Source organism: Bemisia tabaci, unplaced genomic scaffold (genome assembly GCF_918797505.1).
Source record: "Bemisia tabaci unplaced genomic scaffold, PGI_BMITA_v3".
In the NCBI taxonomy this organism is placed as follows: Eukaryota; Metazoa; Arthropoda; class Insecta; order Hemiptera; family Aleyrodidae; genus Bemisia; species Bemisia tabaci.
In genome coordinates, this window is record NW_027311840.1 from 1,078 (window position 1) to 24,153 (window position 23,076).

General features: G+C 37.3%; 1 protein-coding gene across 1 annotated transcript; it reads right to left on the bottom strand.

Moving 5' to 3' along the window:
• Positions 1-550: 550 nt before the first annotated feature.
• On the bottom strand, positions 551-20,570 carry LOC109035111 (piwi-like protein Siwi). Its single transcript, XM_072306030.1, has 11 exons — positions 20,414-20,570; positions 19,379-19,489; positions 14,394-14,451; positions 13,140-13,223; positions 11,583-11,815; positions 10,204-10,386; positions 8,579-8,743; positions 7,205-7,366; positions 5,318-5,566; positions 2,760-3,064; positions 551-866 (listed from the first exon to the last, which is right to left on the bottom strand). Exons 2-11 carry the CDS (start codon positions 19,478-19,480, stop codon positions 611-613), a joined length of 1,797 nt encoding a protein of 598 aa, XP_072162131.1. The 5' UTR covers positions 19,481-19,489; positions 20,414-20,570; the 3' UTR covers positions 551-610.
• Between the last annotated feature and the right edge of the window lie 2,506 nt (positions 20,571-23,076).

Genomic DNA, 23,076 nt, shown 5'->3' on the forward strand with positions numbered 1-23,076 from the left:
ATATTCACAACTTTCCCAGTAAATTTATACTTTATCAAAGGATATTTGGCAACTCCTGAAGGTTTGTACGGTCTGAATGGTACATATCAACAGATTCTACCATGCTTTCCTATCAAAGGTGATTACTAAATGATCCAAGGACTAGCCGGCTTTACTATGGTTCATTTCATCTGTTTTCAGGACTTCAGGAGAGATTTTGTCTTTTCCCACAAAAAAGAGAAAAATGCTTCATGTTGATTCTTCAGAGTTAAAATAAAGGGTGATTTGTAGTTAAACTGCCCAACTGCGAAGGCGCGTTACATGGGTCAAAATAAGACTTTTCTTCCATGAAATTTTATTCAAAAGAGATTTTTATAGATTTTAGAATTAACTATTCAAAATTAAAAATTTCAAAATGGTGTAAGTGACCCATAATGCTATCTCTACCCCTCTAAAATTAGCCAACCTTGCGATGAAGATATGCATTCTCTCTCTGATCATTTCTGAAATCAATTTATCCTCTGCAAGAGGAGACCTCTATGTGGGGGGGGGGGGGGGGGCGCTCTTCAAACCTTTGTGTTGAAACTATACTTGTTTTTCTCATGTTCTTATTTCTTGAGCCTTCTTAAAATCAAGGGACCAATGAAATTTTGTTACAACAGTCGTTTTCCTGAGCGATTACACTCACCAACGGACACGCAAAGAGCACCTTCAGAAGAAACAGTTTCCTACCTGGTTTATCAAGACAGCACACCTGCTTAATGGCTGCATATCTATCCAGCCTATCAGTGGGCAGGAATATCAGCAACATTTCACACGAGTTTGTCTCTAAAGCATCCTTGATTCCTTGTAAGAATCCAGCGATATTGTCTCTTTCAATTTCCTGACTGTAAAAATAATTATTTTTCATTAATTAGAGGAATGCGATGATATCAATAGAGAAAAACAACAATAGTTCCATATTGGCAGTTCAAAAAATATTACAAAGGAAATGTTATTTTTTAGATAGAGATATGAAGTTTTTACTTAGTTTATACAGGATGATCCAGAACATCCCCACCAATCCTCTCCCTCAGTTATTTTGCGTCGTACGAGGTCAAGGACCAAGGGATCGAATAGGGAATCGATCCCAAGGAATCTGAAATTCATCGTCCCAAGCCCCCAGCTTTCTTTTGCCAGCAAAAGGGGGATCTTCATTCTAAAAGTCGAGGTTCGTGGTTAAATGTTAAAATTTTCCTACCAAAATAAGAAAGTGCGGAATATTCTAACCTAAATCGGGACCAAACCATATAAAATTAGCCCATCCCTTTTCAAAATACACACTCCTTTAGAGAAAGGACAGAGCTCTCTCCATAAAATAGCAGGGGCAAGGTTGCCACAGAATTTAGAAAATGAAATTCTCTGACACTTCCTTGTCACATTTTGATCAAATTCACTGACAATTAAAGATATGACAGATGGTTAAGAAGACGTAATTTGAAACATCTTTACACAAAATCTGTTGTTCAAAACGTCAAACCTATTCTATAGGGGCGTATAAGGGTGACTTAACAATTTTTCCCAGACACGTTCCTCTTTTTCTCTGACATTTCCAGGTTTTCCCTGAATCTTTAGAATTTGCCAACATTTCCCCATATTCCCTAATTGAGGCAACCTTGCAGGTAGCTGAATTGACACGGAGGCATGAAAAAAAAAAAAAAAATATTCCCTGGAGAATTGGCCCAAAGATATCCACATCTGATCTATCTGAGGCCCAATTGATGCGGTACAAGAGGGGGCCTTTACATTTTTGAAATTAAACACTAAGAGTCTCTTTGTGTCCTGTCAGCAAAGCTTACAGGGGCATCAAGTCCATCAAATTTGGACTATTTGAAGATGATCACCTGAGAATCATCACATTTATTTTCCGAGACTCTACTTCGACCTGCCGACTTCTTTGAGGGGAGCACTGTGTCCCGTCTTTGGTGGTCGATACATCTGACAGAGATAGAGCGATTGTGGACCTTTTGGTGTTGAATAAGATTAAAATTGTCAGCACTTTCTGATTTTGACAGGATATTTTCAAAATTTATCAGGAACTTGAACCTTAAAAAGCAGGACCCTTTTTAATCCCCTAAAGGAAGTCAGGATGGCCTCCAGACAATGGAATTCGAATTCCTTGGGGTTGAATCCCCATTCATTCCTCCAGTCCACAATCTCGTCCAACCTGAAATAACCAAGAAGACAGCCTGGTACGGGTGGTCTAGATCGCCTTGTACATTCACGGCCAAAATTTCTAAATTAAAAGAGCTGGAGGACAAGGCGCCTTGTTGCAGTTTTTTGAAAAATTGAGGTATTAATGATTTCAAGTAAAACTAGTCTTAATGAATATTCTGTGAAGAATTCGCTCTCAAATTCCAATGTTTAAGCACCAAAAAGTTACTTTGAACTTTCTTTCCAGCATAAGGATCCATGCGATTTCAAAGCTTGAGACATTTATTTGTCGAAATAGCAAAAACTGCACTTATGCGCCTTGTCCTCCGAGCTCATTAATTAAAATGTAACTTTACTCTTTTGATGACTTGTAGATGCACTGAACTGCGCAGAGCTTCTTCCTTTAGACACTATACAGGGTCATCCATCATCGGTCAAAAACTATATTACACACACAGACAAAGATCAACTTCCTGAAAATTTTGCCTTCAGTCATCCTTGAAAGCCTCCTTTTCCGTGGATAGTTACAATAAATAAAAAGCTGATAGGAGACAAGCAAAGCAATCCTGAATCAAGTTGAAACTTACTAATTAGGCTCGGAAAAGGTCACCCCCATTCCTCTGGATGCTCTCCTGATATTGGCGACAAAATCACGGGCGTTCCGTGCGCTTTTTTTGATAACTATCACAGTCCAATGAGTAAGATGTTTAGGATCAAAAACAGGATTCTGGCGGAGTTGACTTGTCCAATCTGCTCGAGAATCGACTTTAAAGTTAATGCTTTTCTCATCTTTTTTGCCTAGCAGGATTGTCATTGGATTCTGGATTCTACCTTCAAATCTCATCAGATCCTGAGCAAGTTCCATGTTCCATGGAGTCAAATCCTGCGCTATCTGTAATCAAATTATGTCAATAATTAATCACCAGATTCATGCAGAAGTGCAGAAACTTTCCGATCACACTATCACTGTGAGAACATGGGAAAGCCAGCTCTTGAAAGCATGAAAATCGCGAATTTGTTGCGAAACTATCTATATTCTTGGATTCAACATGATAACAGAAAAAGTAAGACTAATGCATCATGAGTAATTTTTGTTACGTATGTATTATCGGGTCATTATGATCTGACACTTCCAAAAATAAATGCAAGGATTTGATCGGAATTAGCTTAACTGCATTTCGTATCGCCTAATTTCTCTAGACACTAATGTTATTGAACAGAAAACCAAGCAGAATAAAACTTTGTAACTTTCTGTGAATTTTTTTAACAGTAAAAAGTAATACTCATGCCATTTTAAAACAAAATTTATCTTCATTTTTTGTTATAAAAACTTAAAAATTAGAAGACTAGCAACTACTGAAGGCTGATAAGGCGTTCTTCTTCAGCATAGCAGTGTTGGAGAACACAAAGACAGTAAATAATCTTTAAGAAGCTTAATCAGCTAAACAATTAAAAGAAAATGTTTGAGATTCTTGCAAATACAAGCTTGCAGACGTTTTAAACAATTTTTCCTAAAATTAAGGAATTTAGCTGTCAGCAGTTGAATCAGTCATCCTCAGAAAGACTTAAACACACAAAAAAAAAAATCGAAAATCGAGTTTTTGGTTGTCTGTACTGCTTGGACATAGATGCATCTACCAGCAGAAAAACGTATTTTTAAGGCCTGAAAAACATCTGACAAGCCTAGTCACTCACAAAAAAGCTCAAACACCAAAGCATTGAACAGTAATTGTTTATCTTGATTGGATCCAATTTGAATCCATCGTATGATCGCAAGTTATCTTGAATTTTTAAGAATGAAGGGGAATACATTAGTTCTTTCCGACCAAACATGTATTAGTTTTAGAGCTTCTAATAACGTTTTTGCACTTGTGATCGTCAGCAGTGTAACTATCTTTGAGTAAGTTAAAATCGTGTTTTAGGTAGAGAAAAGTAAATGAAAGTTTTTGAGCACACTACGGCTTGAAAAACTAAAAATTTGACTTGAATTGAGGAAAATATAATATGTATCTTATTATACATGCAATTTCGTTCATTCTCAAAAATACTTTGGAGCGAAATAGTTTTTTTTTTTTTTTTTTTTTCTATTTCCACTCAAATTGTAGGAAAATTTCTTAAACAACCAAAATCTAATAATGAATTAATCTTCTCACACAATCATTTTCCTGACCTCTAAGATTTAGAGGGAGATGATGAAAAACAGTTTTTGCTCATTTTTCTTGAATTCTCATTTCTGCTGCTTAGGTTTCTTTGAGAGTGACCAATTCAAAGGTGTTTTTCCTTAAATTCAGGAATTTTGTTGCCGGCAGTTGTTGCAAAGAACTTGACTGATTAATTAAAGATCCAAGAAAATTCATATGACCTTTCCAAAGTCTGCGCTAAAATTAACACGGGTTTATTTCTATCGGTGCTACCTTGAACAAAAGTTAAAGTAAGGATTACATTTTTCACCGTAAGAAAGCCAATTTCCTTCATTTTAACTGAATCTGGTTGTTCCTGTAGTAGTAAAATCATCAGAAATAGATAATACCTCTGATGTACAAAATTTAATTCATGCCATTCAACTAGTAAGTGAAACCTTTGCAGCAACTAAGATCTTCAGAATAAATTGGATCACTCAATGGTCTGGTCTACTCCTTCGGCTTATTGTAAAATTATTAAGTTAATTTGTTTCCTGACAAGTAAATCATACATAGTGACTGCTTTTCAATTGTCTGGCGAGTTTATTCCTGGCGCAATTAGGCAAAAGTACTGGTGGCAGTTTCTGATCATACAAGATGAATCACTAAATTCAAAAAGGGCACATGTCCAGAAAACCAAATTGTTCAGGAGACACAAAAAACTGTTTATTTCGTGGTAGATATTTTTTGGAAAGTCGTTATGTTTAAAAAAATATCTACCACAAAATAAACAGTTTTTTGTGTCTCCTGAACAATTTGGTTTTCTGGACATGTGCCCTTTTTGAATTTAGTGATTCAGATGACAACTTTCAGCTTACATCATTTTTAACTTGTTTTTTTTTTGCAATCCGGAAAAATACGCATTAACACACTGACAGGAAGCCTATTAATGGAAAAACCACCTGAGATATTTCTGGCTTCAGATAAAAAGCACCCTGAAGAACAAATATATGAGAGCAACTTACTTCAGGTACCCTCAAGCGATGGTTAAACGCCATGAGTTTATTCACTCTTTCTTGCGGACAAAGACCTGTGTGTTGTGCCACAGTCTTCATTAAACGGAAATTCGACCGCATTCCATCATCCAATCCTGTCATAGAGCACAGCTCAGGAATTAGGTATATGAATGAAGCCATTCCAGCTCTCAACTCCCTCGCTTTACTCTTATGAATCAACATGGGTTGGTTGAGGTCTCTGATTGTTATGCCCCATTTCTAAAAAAATAAAAAAATTATCGATTATTCTGTAATAGAGAGAACTTTGAAGCTTTCATTCAAACGATTTTTTTCTTGAGGACTGTTCGAAACAAAGAATACTGTTTCTTGAGTTGAAATTAATTCATTATACAAATGGACTGCCAGGAAGGGTAAGAATGGATCGTATTCGATAGTGGTTTGATGTATCGTTTGGTTCAAAACAATAGAACATAACCTCAAACCAAAATTTTTAGACATTTGTTAGAAAAGCTGAAAATGAGAAAATTCGTAGCAACTTTAATTCAGCCATTTAAAATTAGCCAATTACTACTCATAACGAATCAAAAATCTATCAAAAAAAAACCCGTTCTGTCAGATTACTCAATTGACTTTTGAAGCTATGTTTATGTTTCGAACCGATCGATATCGATACAATCTCACCCGTTTGATGTATCAAATACGATCTATAAAAGCCTTGAAAGATACGTTTCTTTCTGGAAAGATGGGTATCAATATGGGCCCACCCTGAATTTCCTGAACTTAACGATTTTTTTATCTGATTGAAGGTTATATTCTATGAAAGGGATCAAAATTTGGTTATTTTCGGTCTATTTATAGGTTTAATACTGACCTAAACATCGGTATGAAGGCCGATTTTGGCGGAAAATGAGAGTTTGCAGCTGAATGCCAAAAAATAAGCACTTTTTGCCAAAATTAGACTTCAGACTCATGTACAGGTCAATATGAGACCGGAATGAGACCACAAATGGCCACATTATGATGCACTCCGTAGAATATAAATTGCAGACAAACAATCAACTCAGGCATTTTGTCGAATTCCTAAGCAAAGTTTTAAACATTCTCATTCAGATTAAAATTCTAAATCTTCAGCTAATTTTGGACACAATAATTAACTGTCTTCATTAATAGGAATATTTTAAAAAATTTGCATCATTCCATGATCGCTTTAATAATTTCTGGCTCAGAAATGAACATTCATTTCAAAAGATACGGCATTTTTTTTAAAAATCAGAGTTTTTACAGTTTTGAAGGTTAAAATGTTTATATTTGTATTATAATGTATACGGTGCGGTATATATGTATGAGCATTTTGAAAAAGAAAATACTGTGATAGATCATAATTTGATGAATTCTTACTTCCAAAATATTGAAAATTCGAAAGTTCTTGGTAAAAACATATTCCTAACGTATAAACTTCCTGAACTTTCAAAATTTGACTTTAAGCGTTCAATAAAATGCCTAATTTGACTATTTGCTGGCAACATACACACCTTCAATGAGCAAAAAATCATTGAGCTAAGGGAATTTAGCTAGAGTGGACCCAAAAAAGGCTCTTATTGATACCCCTCCTTAGAAGCAGAACCTTGATGTGAGAAATTAGCATTTACAGCTTGCATTAGAACCAGTTGATTGAAAAAGCTCACTTACAAAAAACTTAAATCTATGTATATCTGAACAACCACTGCGAACAAACTATTCGTTATTCAAATGACATGAGTTAGGTTTTACCCTACTTCTCTGGTGCATTTCGCTCGTCTATCATATGTATCTGGGAACTTTGTGGCAGAGAGAGTTTCTAATATTTTGCCGACACTAAATCACCTCTACAATTCAAGTTTGAGAAATAATACTCACATTCTGAAAATAGTCGCAGTAACTTATAATGGTTCCATCTTTCATTTTGAAGGTTGATTTTGGCGTAGTCTTATAGTCCACATCATCGACCCGATAATATCTATCATTGTAATTGGTGAATACCGTTTTTCCCAGCATGGCCGCTTTATAAACATCCTGAAACTGATGTGCAAAGAAGTATTATGAGGACTGAATCTGCTAAACACTCGAACAGAATCAATATATTTCATTTAAGTTGCTAAAATGAGGGGCTTGGAGGACAATAAGAGCAGGTTTTACTGTTTCGAGAAATACATGTTTGAATATCTTAAAAATTGTATTCAAAATATTTAAATTGATGTAGGTATTTCATTTTTTTTTCCTCTTCTTTTTTTTTAAATCTCTTTCTCATTTTTTGTACTTAATCAATGTATTACTTTATAATTGTGTCTTTTTCTAGGTTCAATTGATAATTTTCTACAATGTACTTATGTTATTCCCATTTCCTTTATTATTTTATTTCATCATGTAATTTGTGTTTCAAATTCTTAAATGTATTCAAACTATCAAAATTTTCAAAATTGTGTTCAAGATATTCAAATTCATGCATTTCAATTTTTTTTTCTTAACTATCTTTCATTTTTAAGGCAGATTAATGTTGTTCTTTATTTTATGTTTAACTTTTTGAATAAATATAAAAAAAAAAAAAAAAAAAAAAAAGTTCTGAAGTTACATGAATCCTTGTGGCGGTGTTTGCTGGTGGGCTGACATTATTTTTATGCATCGTTTTGCTTACTTGACTCAACTTGACTGTCAGCTTTTTATTATGGCTCTTTCGCCCCTTGAAAATAATTTTTTAAACTATTTAATGAACTTCTTAGTTTTTTCACAAAATTTTACCGATTGTTAACTATTCTGCAGTCCTGCAAAAATTCTTTGCAACTGCCCCATTACACACTTGGAACTCTTTATAAATTGATATAATGAGCTCTCAGACTCTCAAAATCTTGGTATTTTCACAATCTATATCTACAATTCTTTGGAGCTGATTTTCCTAATTTTTAAGCTATTGACAAGTACAATCTTTGGTAAAGCCTACTGAGATCAAATATTTAAATTATATCCTGAGTTTTTTACTGCTAAGAAGCAGACCTCTGACAGTGCAAAGAGCTGATCAGAATTTTTACCTGATACTTCTAGGGGCGCTCGAAAGCACTGAACCTTGACAACTAACAATCGGTACTTTGTACTGCCAATCAGTTTTCTATGAACTCAATTGAACTTTTCCCTGTATTAAACTAATTGGGTTTCTCTCTGGAGGAAAATTTCACTTGACTTTATTAGAAACTAATCCAATCCACACAAATGGGTCCCTTTATATAAACATGATCTTACGTTGTGTTGACTTTGTTGCCAGCAGCTTCGAGCTACATCCAACGCAGTGTCACTCCGCATGACCTTGGATATAATTTCTGTGCACATTAAAATGTTGTGTTCATGCCGTCGAATGCTAGTTAAATAACCAGGCCACAGAGTGAGATTAAATTCAGTAATCGGCACCTGAAAAATTAGAAAACAAGTTTGAAAAGCCTAGGATAGAATGAAAGTCCGCCTGATTGAAAACGGATTTATGAAAGGCATTTATTTTTAAATGATCACTGCGGGAAATAAAACAAGCACAAAGAAGATATTTTCTAAGTTTCAGGTGATAGAATATTTCTGCAAACTGATGACAGCTCTATGGTAAGAATCAATGCTTACAAGGCTGTAATAAAATATTGAAAAAATAATACTTTTGGTTCACCACAGAATTCAAAGTATGAGATTTCTCGGCACACTTTAAAGAAATTCCCTGACAATTGAAGTTGTGCCAGATGGTTATAAATGAATAATATGAAAGTTTTCAGGCAAAATTTAATGTTCAAAACGTCAAATCCGTTCAAGAAAGTAAATTAAGATGTGTAAGAAGTAAATGAGTTTTTTACATTCAAAACAGTAAAAAACCAGCCACTAAGAAGACCAGAGTTGGCTTTTGTCCACTTCGGCATTGTAAACTAACTTCTAAGTTAAGCTAATGACCAAACTTTGGTTTTTAAAAAAAATACACAGTACGCATAAATTTGTTGAGAAGAGTTCAGACTGGTGAGGAAATTATTTCATCATAAAGTGCACTGAAATATTTTTGATACTAATTTGAAAGACTCAGAAAAGACTTAATTTTGAAAAATTAACGAGCGAAAATTGAAAATGACCAATGCAGGAAACGCTGATGTCTTTTTTAGAAGATGAAAATGGAAATGGATCACTTGACAAGGTACAAATTTAAGCATTTTGATTTATGTTTCCTAGCCAAAATTTCACTTAGAACAGGATACTTGTAACAAAAATTACTGAAACAAAATCCTAATTAACAGATAAACGTTTTTTTTTTTTTGATTCGTTACAAGGATTTTGAATTCCCCGCTCACAAGGAAAACATGGGTGTACTTGAACCAAAAAGCGTACTTCAACAGTTTTGGCAGGCTTCTTAATGAAGCAATGTTCCTGCGTTCCTTGCGTTTTTCAGAGTATTGACAATGTGCATTAGCTAAGCCTAAGCACCAAGATCGAGGTTGCCATCTTCCCACACCACAAAGACTGTTTTAGTAAAGTTAGTGCACGATTGTCTCAGGTAGACTTTTATTTTTCCATGAGCGGGAGGTTTGAATTTCAGCGTTGAAAAACGTTTAATATCTTAGTCAGAGTTGATTTCAGAACTTTCTGTTGTGCAAAATGTTTTCTACAAGAATATTTAATGGGGAAGCATGCATGAAAATGCTCAAATTTACACCTTGTCTGATAGTCTTTTGCTTGGCAACGTCCATGACCTGGACAGTAGAACTTTACTCCTCTGAACTAGGGTTAAATAGCATGATTTATTCCATTTTAATTTATCCAAAAGAGAAACGAAGCCAGCTTTGACACAAAATGACGAAACCATGACAGATTTGCACCAGATGAAGTAATTCAATGGTAGTTACCCCCGCAGCCTTGTCGAAGTAATTTCGGCCAACCAAAGTCAGATTTAATTTTGCGAGGCACTTTCTCACGATCACCCCAAAGACTTGAAGATAAGCCAGATCATCTGGCGCAAGATCATTTGTGAATGTGATTGTGATTTTGCATTCACCACCATCAAGCCGTCTCGCCACAAACTCTTCCACCTGCAACAGGAAAATTTCATCAATTGTCATTTTTAATCTTCCTAGTTAAGGTTAATAAATGTGTGACAAAGATGAGTTTACACTTAATTATTTATCAACATAAGCTATGATCATATCCTTATTTAAAAAGAACCATTATTTGGAGATTAATCGTTTGAGTTCGTCTGGAAAAAACTGTTGAATCCATAGATATAGCTAAGGCACCACAAAATAATAACCTCTATGATTTTATAATTGGTTTAACCTGATTAATCCTGATTTTCTCTCCACTGTTTTTCGTTTATTTTCAAGCTATTTTGTGAGGATCTCCTCAGATTTGTGTGATGAAAAAACGATGGAAAAAGCTCAAAAGAAATTTAAGATTGCAATTGAAACCTCTAGGAGAAGGAAATGAAAAACGTTCACTTGATTTCATGAAAAGAAAAAAAATTAAATTTGAAAATTAGAAGAGGCGTACAGCCCATAGCATATTTAAAACAAATGTTGCAGAGCTAAAAATTGAGTTTTTGAGGTCAATTTTCTTACTAAGCTTACTCTGAAATAGATTTTGTTCAACGCCACCTACAACTCAATTTTTCATAAATGCCATGAGCCTAGATTTTACACATTAGACTTTTCCCTAAAAAGATATAGGCTGGTTACTGAATCACCATCTAAACAAGTATCAACATCATAATCTTGTCATCCGAGAACAATACAAAGATATGGAATAAGGAGTAAATCCTATAAAAGACATCATCATTCCCCATAAATTTTCAGGAATATCTACCACCAACTCTGGTTGAGTGGACAGGATAATCAATCAAGTCCCAGACTTATAGCTACACATTGGCAAGTTAACTCCTCAATGGTAGCATAGGTCATATACTTGCTGATGGGTTTAAGAATTTATGCCAAAAATTAATGGGATCATGGCAAAGAATTTTTGAAGGGTTGAAGAATAGTAGAATAAATTGTTTCAGATTCCATGTTACCAATGCTTTCAGATCTTTACGGTAAAGTTCCTCTTTACATTAACAACCACTCTATAGTAGCATCACATGATCACTATGGAAATATATAGGAACATTTTCTTGTCAGAGAAAAAAGTAAAAAAGCTGGAAAGAATTGACGCTGCTCTGGCTTGGAACAACAATCGTCTCCTGTAATAAAGGACATTTTATTTGAACATTAAATGTGCATAGTTATCAACCTACATTATTGTGGAGCTTAGTGCTCAAGAAAATGCTAGATCCATCAAAGAGGAAGCCAGCACCATTGGTAAGTTCTCTCATACGATCACGGATGAGTTGCTTCCTGACAGAAATTCTGTCTTCTTCAATCCCATTGATGGGACCAAAATCTACATGATAGTGATATAAGCACCAGTTGGTCGTAGATACAAGCTGGAAATAGTTCGCTGCAAGTGGAATGGTTCGCCCACTTTCGCCTGAAAAAATGGAGGAAATTTCAGAATATCAGTTCATGATGGAAATTAGGTAACAGTTATTGCAGCAAAAACTGAAAATCCATAGTTTGTACACCTTTTATTTAAACAGTTTATTTTCACAAGTTCTAGATGTAAAAATCTACCAGGGTTAATGATTTCATTTTTCAGGGATAAAATTGAGGATTTTTAAACAGTTTCCGATCGATAAAGGGAAAGACTCGAAGATGTTTCAATAACTTCTGAAAATCAGGGGTACAGAAAGTTATTAGACTTCCCATTTTTCAAAAAGGCTCATTACTTCAAAAACCTCTTTTTCCAAAGCTATAAATTTTTTCTTGTCCTTTATTCACAAGTTGCCACAATTTTGCAAAAAGCAGGCTAATTTCACAGCGATTTAAGAAAAATTCGGGCATTTCACTGCGATTCGTGAGGAGTCACACAATTTTGAACCTACTGATAGCTCACCTATCAATCGTGACTGCATGATTGGAGAGTTTCTGCACCTTGTTGAAAATTTCTTCACTTACCTACTTTCTAGGATATATAACAACCTTTTAGAGCCTTAAAGAATGTCTTAAAAATGGTAGATTCCTGTTCCTAAACCTTCAATTTCAGCTACCAAAAGAAGCGTTCATTGGACAATGCTATTTGGCATTTCTAAAGTCGCCACAGCAAAATAAAAAAAAAAAAAAATCTTTCAAAGCTGTGGACAAAACAATTCAATGATGTACAATACTGGACAATTTCGTAAATTTTAAAAACTTTTCAAGGCGTTACAAACCCTGTCTATGAGTTTATACGATTTTCCTTGTACAAAATATTACTATTGAAAAAGCTCATTAAATAAAAAAGGAAGATTCTGATTGAACTTCTCAGTCTGCTGACTTAACTAGAATGGACTAAAAACTAGATAATACTGCCAGAAAAGAAAGCTAAATGCTGGGAGCATAGTTGTCAGATGGTGCTGATTCCCCATTCAAACCTATGTGAAGTGTCCATATTTTCTTGCACAATCTTGCAAATGAGGCTGGGAGTCAAGATTTCCCTGATTTCTTCATTTTCTAATTTCCTGACTTTCCCTTACTTTTTTCACTTTTCCCTGATTATTCCTGAGCTTCGAACAAACTTTCCACTTTAATCCTTTTTTTTAATTACGCCAACTTTCGCCAAGCTTTGGACAAAATTTTCTTTTTTGAAGATTCAAATTATGAAAAGAGGCACTGGAAGTTGTTTGCAATCCCTTGAATAGCACCAGCTGAAGTTGCCCAGCTTCTCCTAAACCGCCAGAAACCCTACAGTTACTGCCAAAGTATTTGGAACCAACCTTTTTCGCGATTTAGAGACTTATTTGTAGTCTGACAGAGTTCTCTTGCCTTCGGCCGAACTCCACTGCTGCCATTGCTGCTACCTGTGGATATGAGACATTTCATGTAGCTAATGAATTTGGAGAAGCTTGAGAAAATGGACACATATAACATAATCACCAAAGTTTATGTTACAAGGCATTATTCTTTCATACCGAGAGTCTACATTGCAACTGAAATAAACAGCTATTATGAAAGATGATATGGTGTAGAAAATGTATTTCCATACCTTCACAGTTTCCTGCTCTCTCTGGGTGCTTTTGCAGGTAGGTTAAGAACATTTTGAGTTGCATTACACACCATGCAGTTGCACTTAGCGAGTGCTCGTTTAAGTTAAAGAGGGTTTCGTACGACTTCCCACATTTATGTACAGTACGTTTTTAACTTTCTCTGCTCAAAATTTCAAAAATTTCTAAGCTCACAAAAATATACATGATTGGAAATGAAAACTCATAATTCTGAGCTCCAGATTCTCATCTGGGGAAACTGACGTGGGAGCATTTCCATTGAGTATTCCATGGGAGCATCAGCATTTGAGCATGGGTGCTGGAATAATTCCAACCATCTTAGCGCTAAACTAAATGTAAGGAGGAACAATGGACCAAACACATCATTAATTTGGACGGATTTGATTAGACTCAGCCTTGATGTTGCCTAATTTCCTCTCATGTTTACCTTTTCGAGCAAGGACTAAGCAACATACGATCTTCAAACTTTTTGTAAAGCTTTGGGTCACATAGGATATCGAAGCAATATTAAAAAAAGGAAACAAAAAAAAACAAAAAAATTATAAATGTGAAAAAAATTAAAATTTTTCTTGCAAAAAAAATGCAATATGAGAGGAAACTAGGCAACATTTATGATGTCAATAGGCTGCTTTTGGTTAATGTTTCTCAAGATCCTTTACAGTGCAGAGACTTTTTGTAAAGCCCTGAGTTATAAAGGATATCCAAGCAATATTAAAACGGAAAAAAAAAAAAAGAAAAGAAAAACAACGGAAAAAAAATTTGAAAAAAATTAAAATTCTTCTTGTAAAGAAAACTGAAACATGAAAGGAAAGTAGGCAACAAATGATGTCGTTGCGCGGCTTCTGATTAACATTTCTCAAAATCAATTACAGTTCTGAGAACTCCACTCGACAGGAGCAACTGTATGACCATTAAGTTCTTTCAAATTGAAAAAATTAACCTCTTAAACTGTGAAAATATACTTACTGGCAATTGACAGCTGTGACATACTAGCTTGGAGCATAGCAGCGCCTCTCCCAACCGGCTGAAACAAAAAAAAAATTGACTTTCAGAAATGATCAGCCTGCAGTAATAACAGGGGGTGCAAGTTTAATCAAAGAGCTTGATGCAAAAACGGCTTTTTTCGCCCCCCCCCCCCCTCTGGAAGTTCTTCAGACTTTGTCTATTGATTACTCATACTTGAGCGCTTCTTTTCCCAAATTTTCAGACCCCCGAAAAATTTTGGGGGGGAGCTAGGGGGGATGGAAGTCAAAACCTGTGAACCTCAATATCTCTTGAACGAAGAAAGATATTGAGGTCCGGTTTGGACGAAAAATCGTCTAAAATTGCATACTTTAAGATTCTAAAGGTCGAAATCCCGATATCACATTTTTAAGTCAACATATGTGCTTTTTTTCAGTTTTTAGGTCTAGAAAATTTCTTTTAAACGAAAAATTTACAAAGATCTCAATTTTTTATTTGACCCAAAACCAGTTTTTTAAATTTTTCGTCTTTTTTCCGCATCCAACGAGTGGTCCATTAAGCTGGGGAACCAAACGGTTCCGGAGTTATGATCGATTGAAGTTTCCGCTCAACGCGCGCCGACCGATTTTCGCGCGCAAAAAAGTCGGATTTGACTGTTATTAGATCATATTGAATGTTCAAACTGAGCAAAATGCATTATTAGGGACTCTTGAGGGTCGCTGAGTTCAGAAATTACCGATACTTCCAAAAAATTCACGTTTTTAAAATTGCAGCTTCGTACAGGACCACTGAGCGGCCGGTCGGCGCTCAGTGGGCCTCTAAAATAGCGCTGCGGAGCTGTAATCTTAAAAACGTAAATTATTTGGAAGTATCGGTAATTTCTGACCCTCAAGAGTCCCTAATAATGCATTTTGCTCAGTTTGAACATTCAATATGATCTAATAACAGTCAAATCCGACTTTTTTGCGCGCGAAAATCGGTCGGCGCGCGTTGAGCGGAAACTTCAATCGATCATAACTCCGGAACCGTTTGGTTCCCCAGCTTAATGGACCACTCGTTGGATGCGGAAAAAGACGAAAAATTTAAAAAACTGATTTTGGGTCAAATAAAAAATTGAGATCTTTGTAAATTTTTCGTTTAAAAGAAATTTTCTAGACTTAAAAACTGGAAAAAAGCACATATGTTGACTTAAAAATGTGATATCGGGATTTCGACCTTTAGAATCTTAAAGTATGCAATTTTAGACGATTTTTCGTCCAAACCGGACCTCAGTATCTTTCTCCGTTCAAGAGATATTGAGGTTCACAGGTTTTGACTTCCAACCCCCCCTAGCTCCCCCCCAAAATTTTTCGGGGGTCTGAAAATTTGGGAAAAGAAGCGCTCAAGTATGAGTAATCAATAGACAAAGTCTGAAGAACTTCCAGAGGGGGGGGGGGCGAAAAAAGCCGTTTTTGCATCAAGCTCTTTCATGAAACTGACCATTTGGGAAAATTTCCTGACCGCTGGCGCTGAAATTCCCTGACTTCTTACACAGAAAAAAGAAAAAGGTTCATTCAAAAACAGCGATGCAAACTTTGAAGCACCGCAATTGTATCTATGAGGTTGAAAATTGCAAAAAACCCGAACACTACAGTTAACATGCAGCCTAGAAATATTGTAAATTGGACCGCGTTTAGCAGAAAAGGATCAAGCCACACCAGCTGTTGCTAAATTTGATGGGGCAGTTAAATATTTTAAATATTTAAATTTATTATTTATTTATTTTTTTATTTAATATTGTGTTGTCTTATTTTTATATTTTTATGTTTTTATTTTTTATATTTTAATTTTCAATGCTTATCAAGCCGGGCTAGGATATAGCGCAAAGCAAAAACTGTAGACATTTAGGCTGTATTAGGCAATTCCTCCGAATTATATACTTACACATAGAGCTAAAAAACCGCAAATCTGAGAAACCAGTAATTTCTCTTGATTTATAATGAGTATGTTGCCCAAAAACCGGAAGCAAATTTATCAGAGTGTCAGCAAAGTCACTAAAAGAAACCTATAAATCGTGAAAATGGCAATCGAAATTGTGTATCTGTTATTTTCCGAAAATTTGGGGGGGGGGAGGGAGATCAGGGCAGATATAGGGATATCAATAAGATATAAGAATAATCAATTATTGATTTGGTAAAAGGAACGGTAAAGCAAAGTCACAAAGTTAATGGAAGTGAACAAAGGTAGGGAAAGTTTCAAGTTCCTTAATTTCAGATTTTAATTCTTAGGTTGCGCTCTCACTCCTACCCATTCACTTCTTATCCCTTCCTCTTTTTATCCTACCATATATTTATTCTGTACTTTCTTAAACTATTACGACATCATCATCGACATTTTTATTTTCATCAATTAAAATGAGAATAATCCATACAGAGTGTGCAAACATTTCAAAATCATGAGTTGAAAAACACTGACTCCGCGAAATTAAATATTAGAGCCTAACACAAAGCTGAGCGGCGACGCACTGGCGCCTACAAACCTAACAGGGATACTTCACGCATTGCGCAATGCGTGAAGTATCCCTGTTAGGTTTGTAGGCGCCAATGCGCGTTTCGCACTCTCTGCCCGCCCGCCGCGCCGCGCCGCAGCGTGCCACGGCGTCTGAAGCAACTATTTCACACCAGGGTATTGCACAGTATCATAATAAATTTGAAGGCGCTCCAACATATTAAGAATGACAGGCATCCTTCAAAAGTACGGAGCTTTCCTCGCAAAATAAATCAAGATACTACGGCACAAAAAGAGAGCGGTAGTCCAAAAACTAACTCAGTCCTAGTATCCGTAATTACTAACGTTTAGCATGAACTTTATCGTCTGGCTATTGCTTAATCGCCATCGGCTATAAAAGGCTATAAGAAATTGTACAGCCGGCTACAGAAAGGAAATCTTACAGCCGGCTTTAGGTCTACGGTATTTTGGAACACAGATTCTACTGCTAATTTTTACCAGGGGACCTATTCACGTTTTTATTTTTCGGTCGATTCTTATCGATCGAATCCACACCCTCCTAAAAAAAGCGCGTCCAGCCATTTTCGCGGCTCAAAGCATACTGTCCGATCAAAGAAAATTCGAGAAATTGACAGCGGATAGAGCGGAAAAAATCCACGAATTCCGCTCCTGTAAGGTGCCGTGCTCCAAAATGTCAGCGTCCTCTCGCCCTCGACTCGGTACCAGAGTTTTTCGCCGGCGCGGCGTCCAGGACGCCGCGGACAGACGCGCCTATTAGGTTCCGTTTAAATAGATCGTATAATTTGTATGAATAGTTTCTTTTTAATTTTTTCTGAAGTCGATGAGAACTAATTGGCACTAACTGCATAAAACTTAGCTCAATAATAATAACTACCCCCATGGCGGCTCACGCCGATATACTGTATTTTATCGTTCGTTGAAGACTTATTTATTGAGAAGGCGATGTTGCGCTGTCTCCTGTAGTTTGCACCTATTAAAGAATAAAATATCTTCGTATAATAATATTGATATTCAAAAAAAGTAACCCTTAATCGCTACATGCAGCGTTACGTACAAATGAGTAAAAGGAATGTAAATTAAAATTTTAATGGAAAAACTAATAAATTGAATTATAATCCAAATGAGCCCCTCTTAAAATGTAATGATCTTGATACGAAAACACCCGTTTGCCTTCCCAGTGGCGTAGACAAGGGGCGGGTCCAGGGGTCTGGGCAGCCCCCCCCCCCCCCCCCTCTTAGCCTCGTTAATGGAGATGTTGCGTGTGTGAGAAATCTGCGATTTGACTATTGATTCTTATGTAAGAGTTCACGAGAAACACGATGGTGCCACTGGTTTTCTCTGAAATCAACTCCCAAGCTCAAAAAAAAGCTCTTGATGGCCGAAATGGAGGGGATATCCCACGCTATCCTGAGAGTTCACCTCTGCATCAAGACGAACACAACGCAATGCGGCGTACTGCCAGCGCGAGACCTGCAGTCGCGCACTGGCGGCGCCTACAAACCTAACAGGGATACTTCACGCATTGCGCAATGCGTGAAGTATCCCTGTTAGGTTTGTAGGCGCCGCGCCAGTTCGCGTGTTGCGCTGATCGCCCACCACGGGGAAGGCGTATCTCAATAGAGATGTTGCATTGTTGCATTTGTGAGGAATTTGCGATTTGACTATTGATTATTACGTAAGAGTTGGGTTATCCTGGTATCCTGAGAATCCACCTCTGCATCAAGACGAACACTCCATGCGCAGATAGGGGGCAAATACATTAGCAGGGATGCCGTGTTTTCACTTCAGTTAGGAATCAACGCGCAGGGCATTGCATACTTTCCAGGCCTTGGTAAAAAACACACGTGGTATGAAGAGAAAAATTCCGGAGCTTCTTACGGAATTTCCGCACTTTTTTATTAGTACTTGCGGACCGCCCGGTAAAAAACCAGTGCTATGGTCCGGACTTGGTGGAATTTCCGGACTAGTAGACACCTTGTTCTGGGTGTCGCAGAGCGCCAGAGCGCGTTGCAGGAACGATTTTCATGTGGACTGCATTTTGCAAAAAGGAACCACTAGCATTGCAATGTTGCTAAGATTGTGCAACTTCTTTTGTCTTGGAGGAAAAACCCGATCATCCATTGATAGTTTCTATTTTACTCGCTAAAAACTGTAAATTTAAGACAAAAATTACCATCTAAATTTCATAGTTTTTCACGATTTCCGCAATTTTATCGCAAAAGATGAAGTTGCACAATCTTAGCATCATTGCAATGCTAGTGGTTCCTTTTTGCAAAATGCAATTCATGTATGTATGCTACAATTGGACTGCATTTTGCAATTTGGACCTATAAATTCTGGCTCATCTGGAAAAACACTCATGCGCATAGGGAAACTAATGGCACATACGTTGTTTGTAACCAAACCGGGATTTATAGTTCCAAATTGCAAAATGCAGTCCAATTACTTAAATGTTCTTGGAATATGAACTCAAGACTCACCCGTGGTGGAGCACCATTGGTCTGCGTTTCGCCGGGTGCACGGCCGCGGGCTGTGGATCTTGCACGACCACGTCCGATAGCTTTTGGAGACAGTGAAGACATGTTTCAAGCCTAAAACAATCAAAGAATATTCCCTTAAAGTAGCGCACTCAACGGTCAAGTTCCTCAAGAAAAAAAAGAAGAAGAAAAGAAAGAACCTCCCAAGGTTCCCCCATTTTTCTTGTCTTCACATGGGTTCCCCCTTTCCACGCGAGCGGCCGGTCGCGTGGTTGAGAAGTTTCTGCACCCCTGAATTTCCCTTCTTGAAGTAGAGTGGACCAGTAGACACGGAATGAATTTAAGCATTTTCATACATTTTTCTTAACCGACATTTCACGTAGAGCACGATTCGCGCATCGAAAACTACTGAAACTAGTACCCGCGTTGAGCAGAGAGGAACCAAGCCACACCAGCTATTACCTAATTCAATCGGACAATATAATGTTTTACATGAAAACGGTTGCGCGGATTTTTGAGCAAATTTCAGTGAATTTTCTGCATACACTGGAAAAAAAAGAATTTTTTTGCCACCAAGAAGTATTTCTTCTAAAATCAAGAATTTTGCTGGTTAATATAAGCTACTTTTTTGCTTAACCCAAGCATTATTTTTCTTGAATCAAGGAAAAGTCAGCTTACAGCAAGACAAAGAAAATTCTTGGCGGCAAATTCAAGAATTATCATGCTTGATCCAGGCTACTTTTTTTTCGGTGAGTGCGAGGCAAATTTCTTAAAATTTTCAAAAGAATTCGCACAAACGCTCTCTTTTAAAAACTCAAATTGCCCAGTAAAATTTGGCAATACAACCGTGCTATGGAAAAACGCAGTATGAGCCTTGAGGCGTTGCCAAATTTCTTCTGGCAAATCACTAATTTTCAGGGCAATTTTTTATTACTTTTCGGCCAATTTCCCACACAATTTTGTTTGTAGTTTGATGTAAAGTGTCTAGAAATTTCAGGGAAAAATATTCATAATTTCCTTTAAAAATAAACAGTATACCCAAGGATATTTGGCAACTCTCTGTCGAGAGGTAAAAAAAGGCCTCCAAAAAGGAATGATGGAAAATAGACTACAATCTTATGACAGGACAGTAAAGATATATTCCGTAAAACATAGAGGCACTGGGCGTCGCCTATTACATCGCTAAAACCGGATTGCCGAAAACGCAGCCGCGTCGAAGCCACCGCACCAGCTACTCGCCGTTTTCAGCGGACTCAGCAACTTTCAGTAGGAGCGAGGAAAAATGCACTGAAAGTTGCGAAACCGCCCATGAAAACAATGAGAGCTCGGAAAACTCCGAACACGGCCCCGTCCTGCACTGTTTTCCCCTCACAGAAATATGCATTTCCAACACTCTCGAATGTTCATACAGCGTTCTCCCTTAGCACAGCAGAATAGCTGATATGGCTTGGTTCCATTCTGCTAAACGCGGTCTAAATATGAGTGCACATTGAATAGGGAAAGGGCGCGACCACCAGATCCGCGCTTTTTTTTCCTTAGCCAATCAGACACCCAACGTCCAGTTTGTTCATTTTTTATGAAAAATAACATCGGAAATCGAAACCGAATATTTCTTTCGGATTCAGTCAACTCATCGGAAAAAATATGTCCAAAACTAACTTTTCGAGATTTCGGCGTTTCTATTGATGTATAATACATTCCACTTCCTCCAAAGAACACACAAAATCTTGATTTAAGACATTTTAATTTTCTTTCACTTGGGTCAATATTTTTGACTGAGCCGTCAGCTCTTTTTTTTTTTTTTTTTTTTTTTTTTTTATTAGTGTTAAGCGAACTTTCACAATGAAATTATACACTTTGTTTCTAAATTCAAAATAAATGTGTGAGTACAAACGACCGGGTAGTCTGTAACTTATCTAAATGGTTAGAAATAATTGGTTACTAAAATTAATGGTTCAAACCAAGGGGCTGGCCAGTTCCCACGGTTTCACCCGTTTGAGGCGTCTAAACTCATTTGAGTTGTCAAGTAATAGTAAAGCCTCGGTGTTAGGATGGTGATGGAGCCGTCTCTCATAGTTGGTTGCAACTTTAGTTATAAATTGCGAGACAGTCTCCATCCCCAGGTCTCTATGGATATCAGAGTTACGTTCATACCATCGTGCTCCGACTATCTGTCTCAGAGCACGATTTTGGACTCTTTGTAAAATTTCTATATTGGACCGTGCTGCACACCCCCAGATTTGAGCTCCATATGCCCATGTGGGTCGTACAATTTGTTTATATAATAGAAGCTTATTACTAATACTTAACTTAGATTTTTTACCTATTAACCAATACAATTTTTTAAGTTTGAACAAGCATTCTTCTCTTTTGATTTTTATGTGTTCCTTCCACTTTAACTTAGTATCTAGGTGTAGCCGTCAGCTCTCAGCACGATATCTCAAAATCGCGGAAAATACGCCATTTTTATATTGATGTGAGAATAATAATCATAAACGTCAGTTTTACATAGGCGAAAAGCTAAGAATTTCCTTCAACTTCACGTGATACTGCACGCTTACTCCGGAACTGGTTGCGGAAATATTTCAAATTTAGAAAAAAGACATAGAAGAAAGTTGACATCCAGTCTACAAGTAAGTCTACCTACTGTTGCGTAACTTGAGTTGGCATTCCCTTTCACCTCGTTCACCTTGAGTGCGTTTTGTCACAACATTATGAAGACCAACCCACTACCTGGTATTCTGCCGTCCTAAGGAAGAACTCCGAATGAACCTTCAGGCGTTAACAAATTTCCTTTGATATAACACGAATTTCCTGGTAAACTGATGGGCAGTTCCGTTTTACATTTGCCCGAACAGCGGTTTGTCAGAGTGGCAATACGCACAGCAAAAATGTCAAAAATATGTATACGAACAGCAAAAAAAATCTCCGAAAATATGAACACGAACAGCGAAAACGAACAGCAAAAATCTCAAAAAATATGAACTCGAAATAGTATGGTGGCAGAATAACTCTAAGTCAAAAAAATGAAAAAAAGAAAAATAGCCGAAAAAAAATAGCAGGGGACTTCGCTCGGTATCTGTCGCTAGAGTGTCCTGGCCTCTTCTATCGAGGACCTCCAGGACTCATCCTCCTGTTCCTTCTTCACTTTTCGTCGGTCAACCCCCAGAGTTGGCCCATTGGTTGATCTATAAGGATTGATTATAAATAAGTTGATTATAGGTCAGGGAGAGGGATGCTGCGACATGGCGTTGCAACTTGTTGCGGCTTTTGTCTTTGTCACTGGCGAGGCAAGGCAGCCCTTGGTCATGTGGCTGATTTGGGGGCCTCGCAAGGGCGTTTTTTCCTGGTTGGGAACTCTCGGCTGACTCTTGTGGCCCCCGTACCTCGCCGAAAGCCTAAACGGCTCTCCAAAGCCCCCCGTCGCGTTCCGGGAGCGTGAATGCTCGGTGAAGCGGGCGGCGATAATAGCCCCATAAAAAAGTCACCGGAGGGTCGCCTGTCAGCGCTTGTCGCCGCGAGAGGGAGGGCACAGGGGTAGTTTAACTTGACGCCAGTGACAGCAAGTGTCCCTCCCTCGGTCGCGTACGACCAGGCCACAGCTATCTCTCTTCTCGGCTTGTGAAGAACCCGGGGCTGGGTGATGCTGTCGCTCCTGTTCTGTTGTCCTTTCAGCCGCAACGTTGCCATTTATCCATATC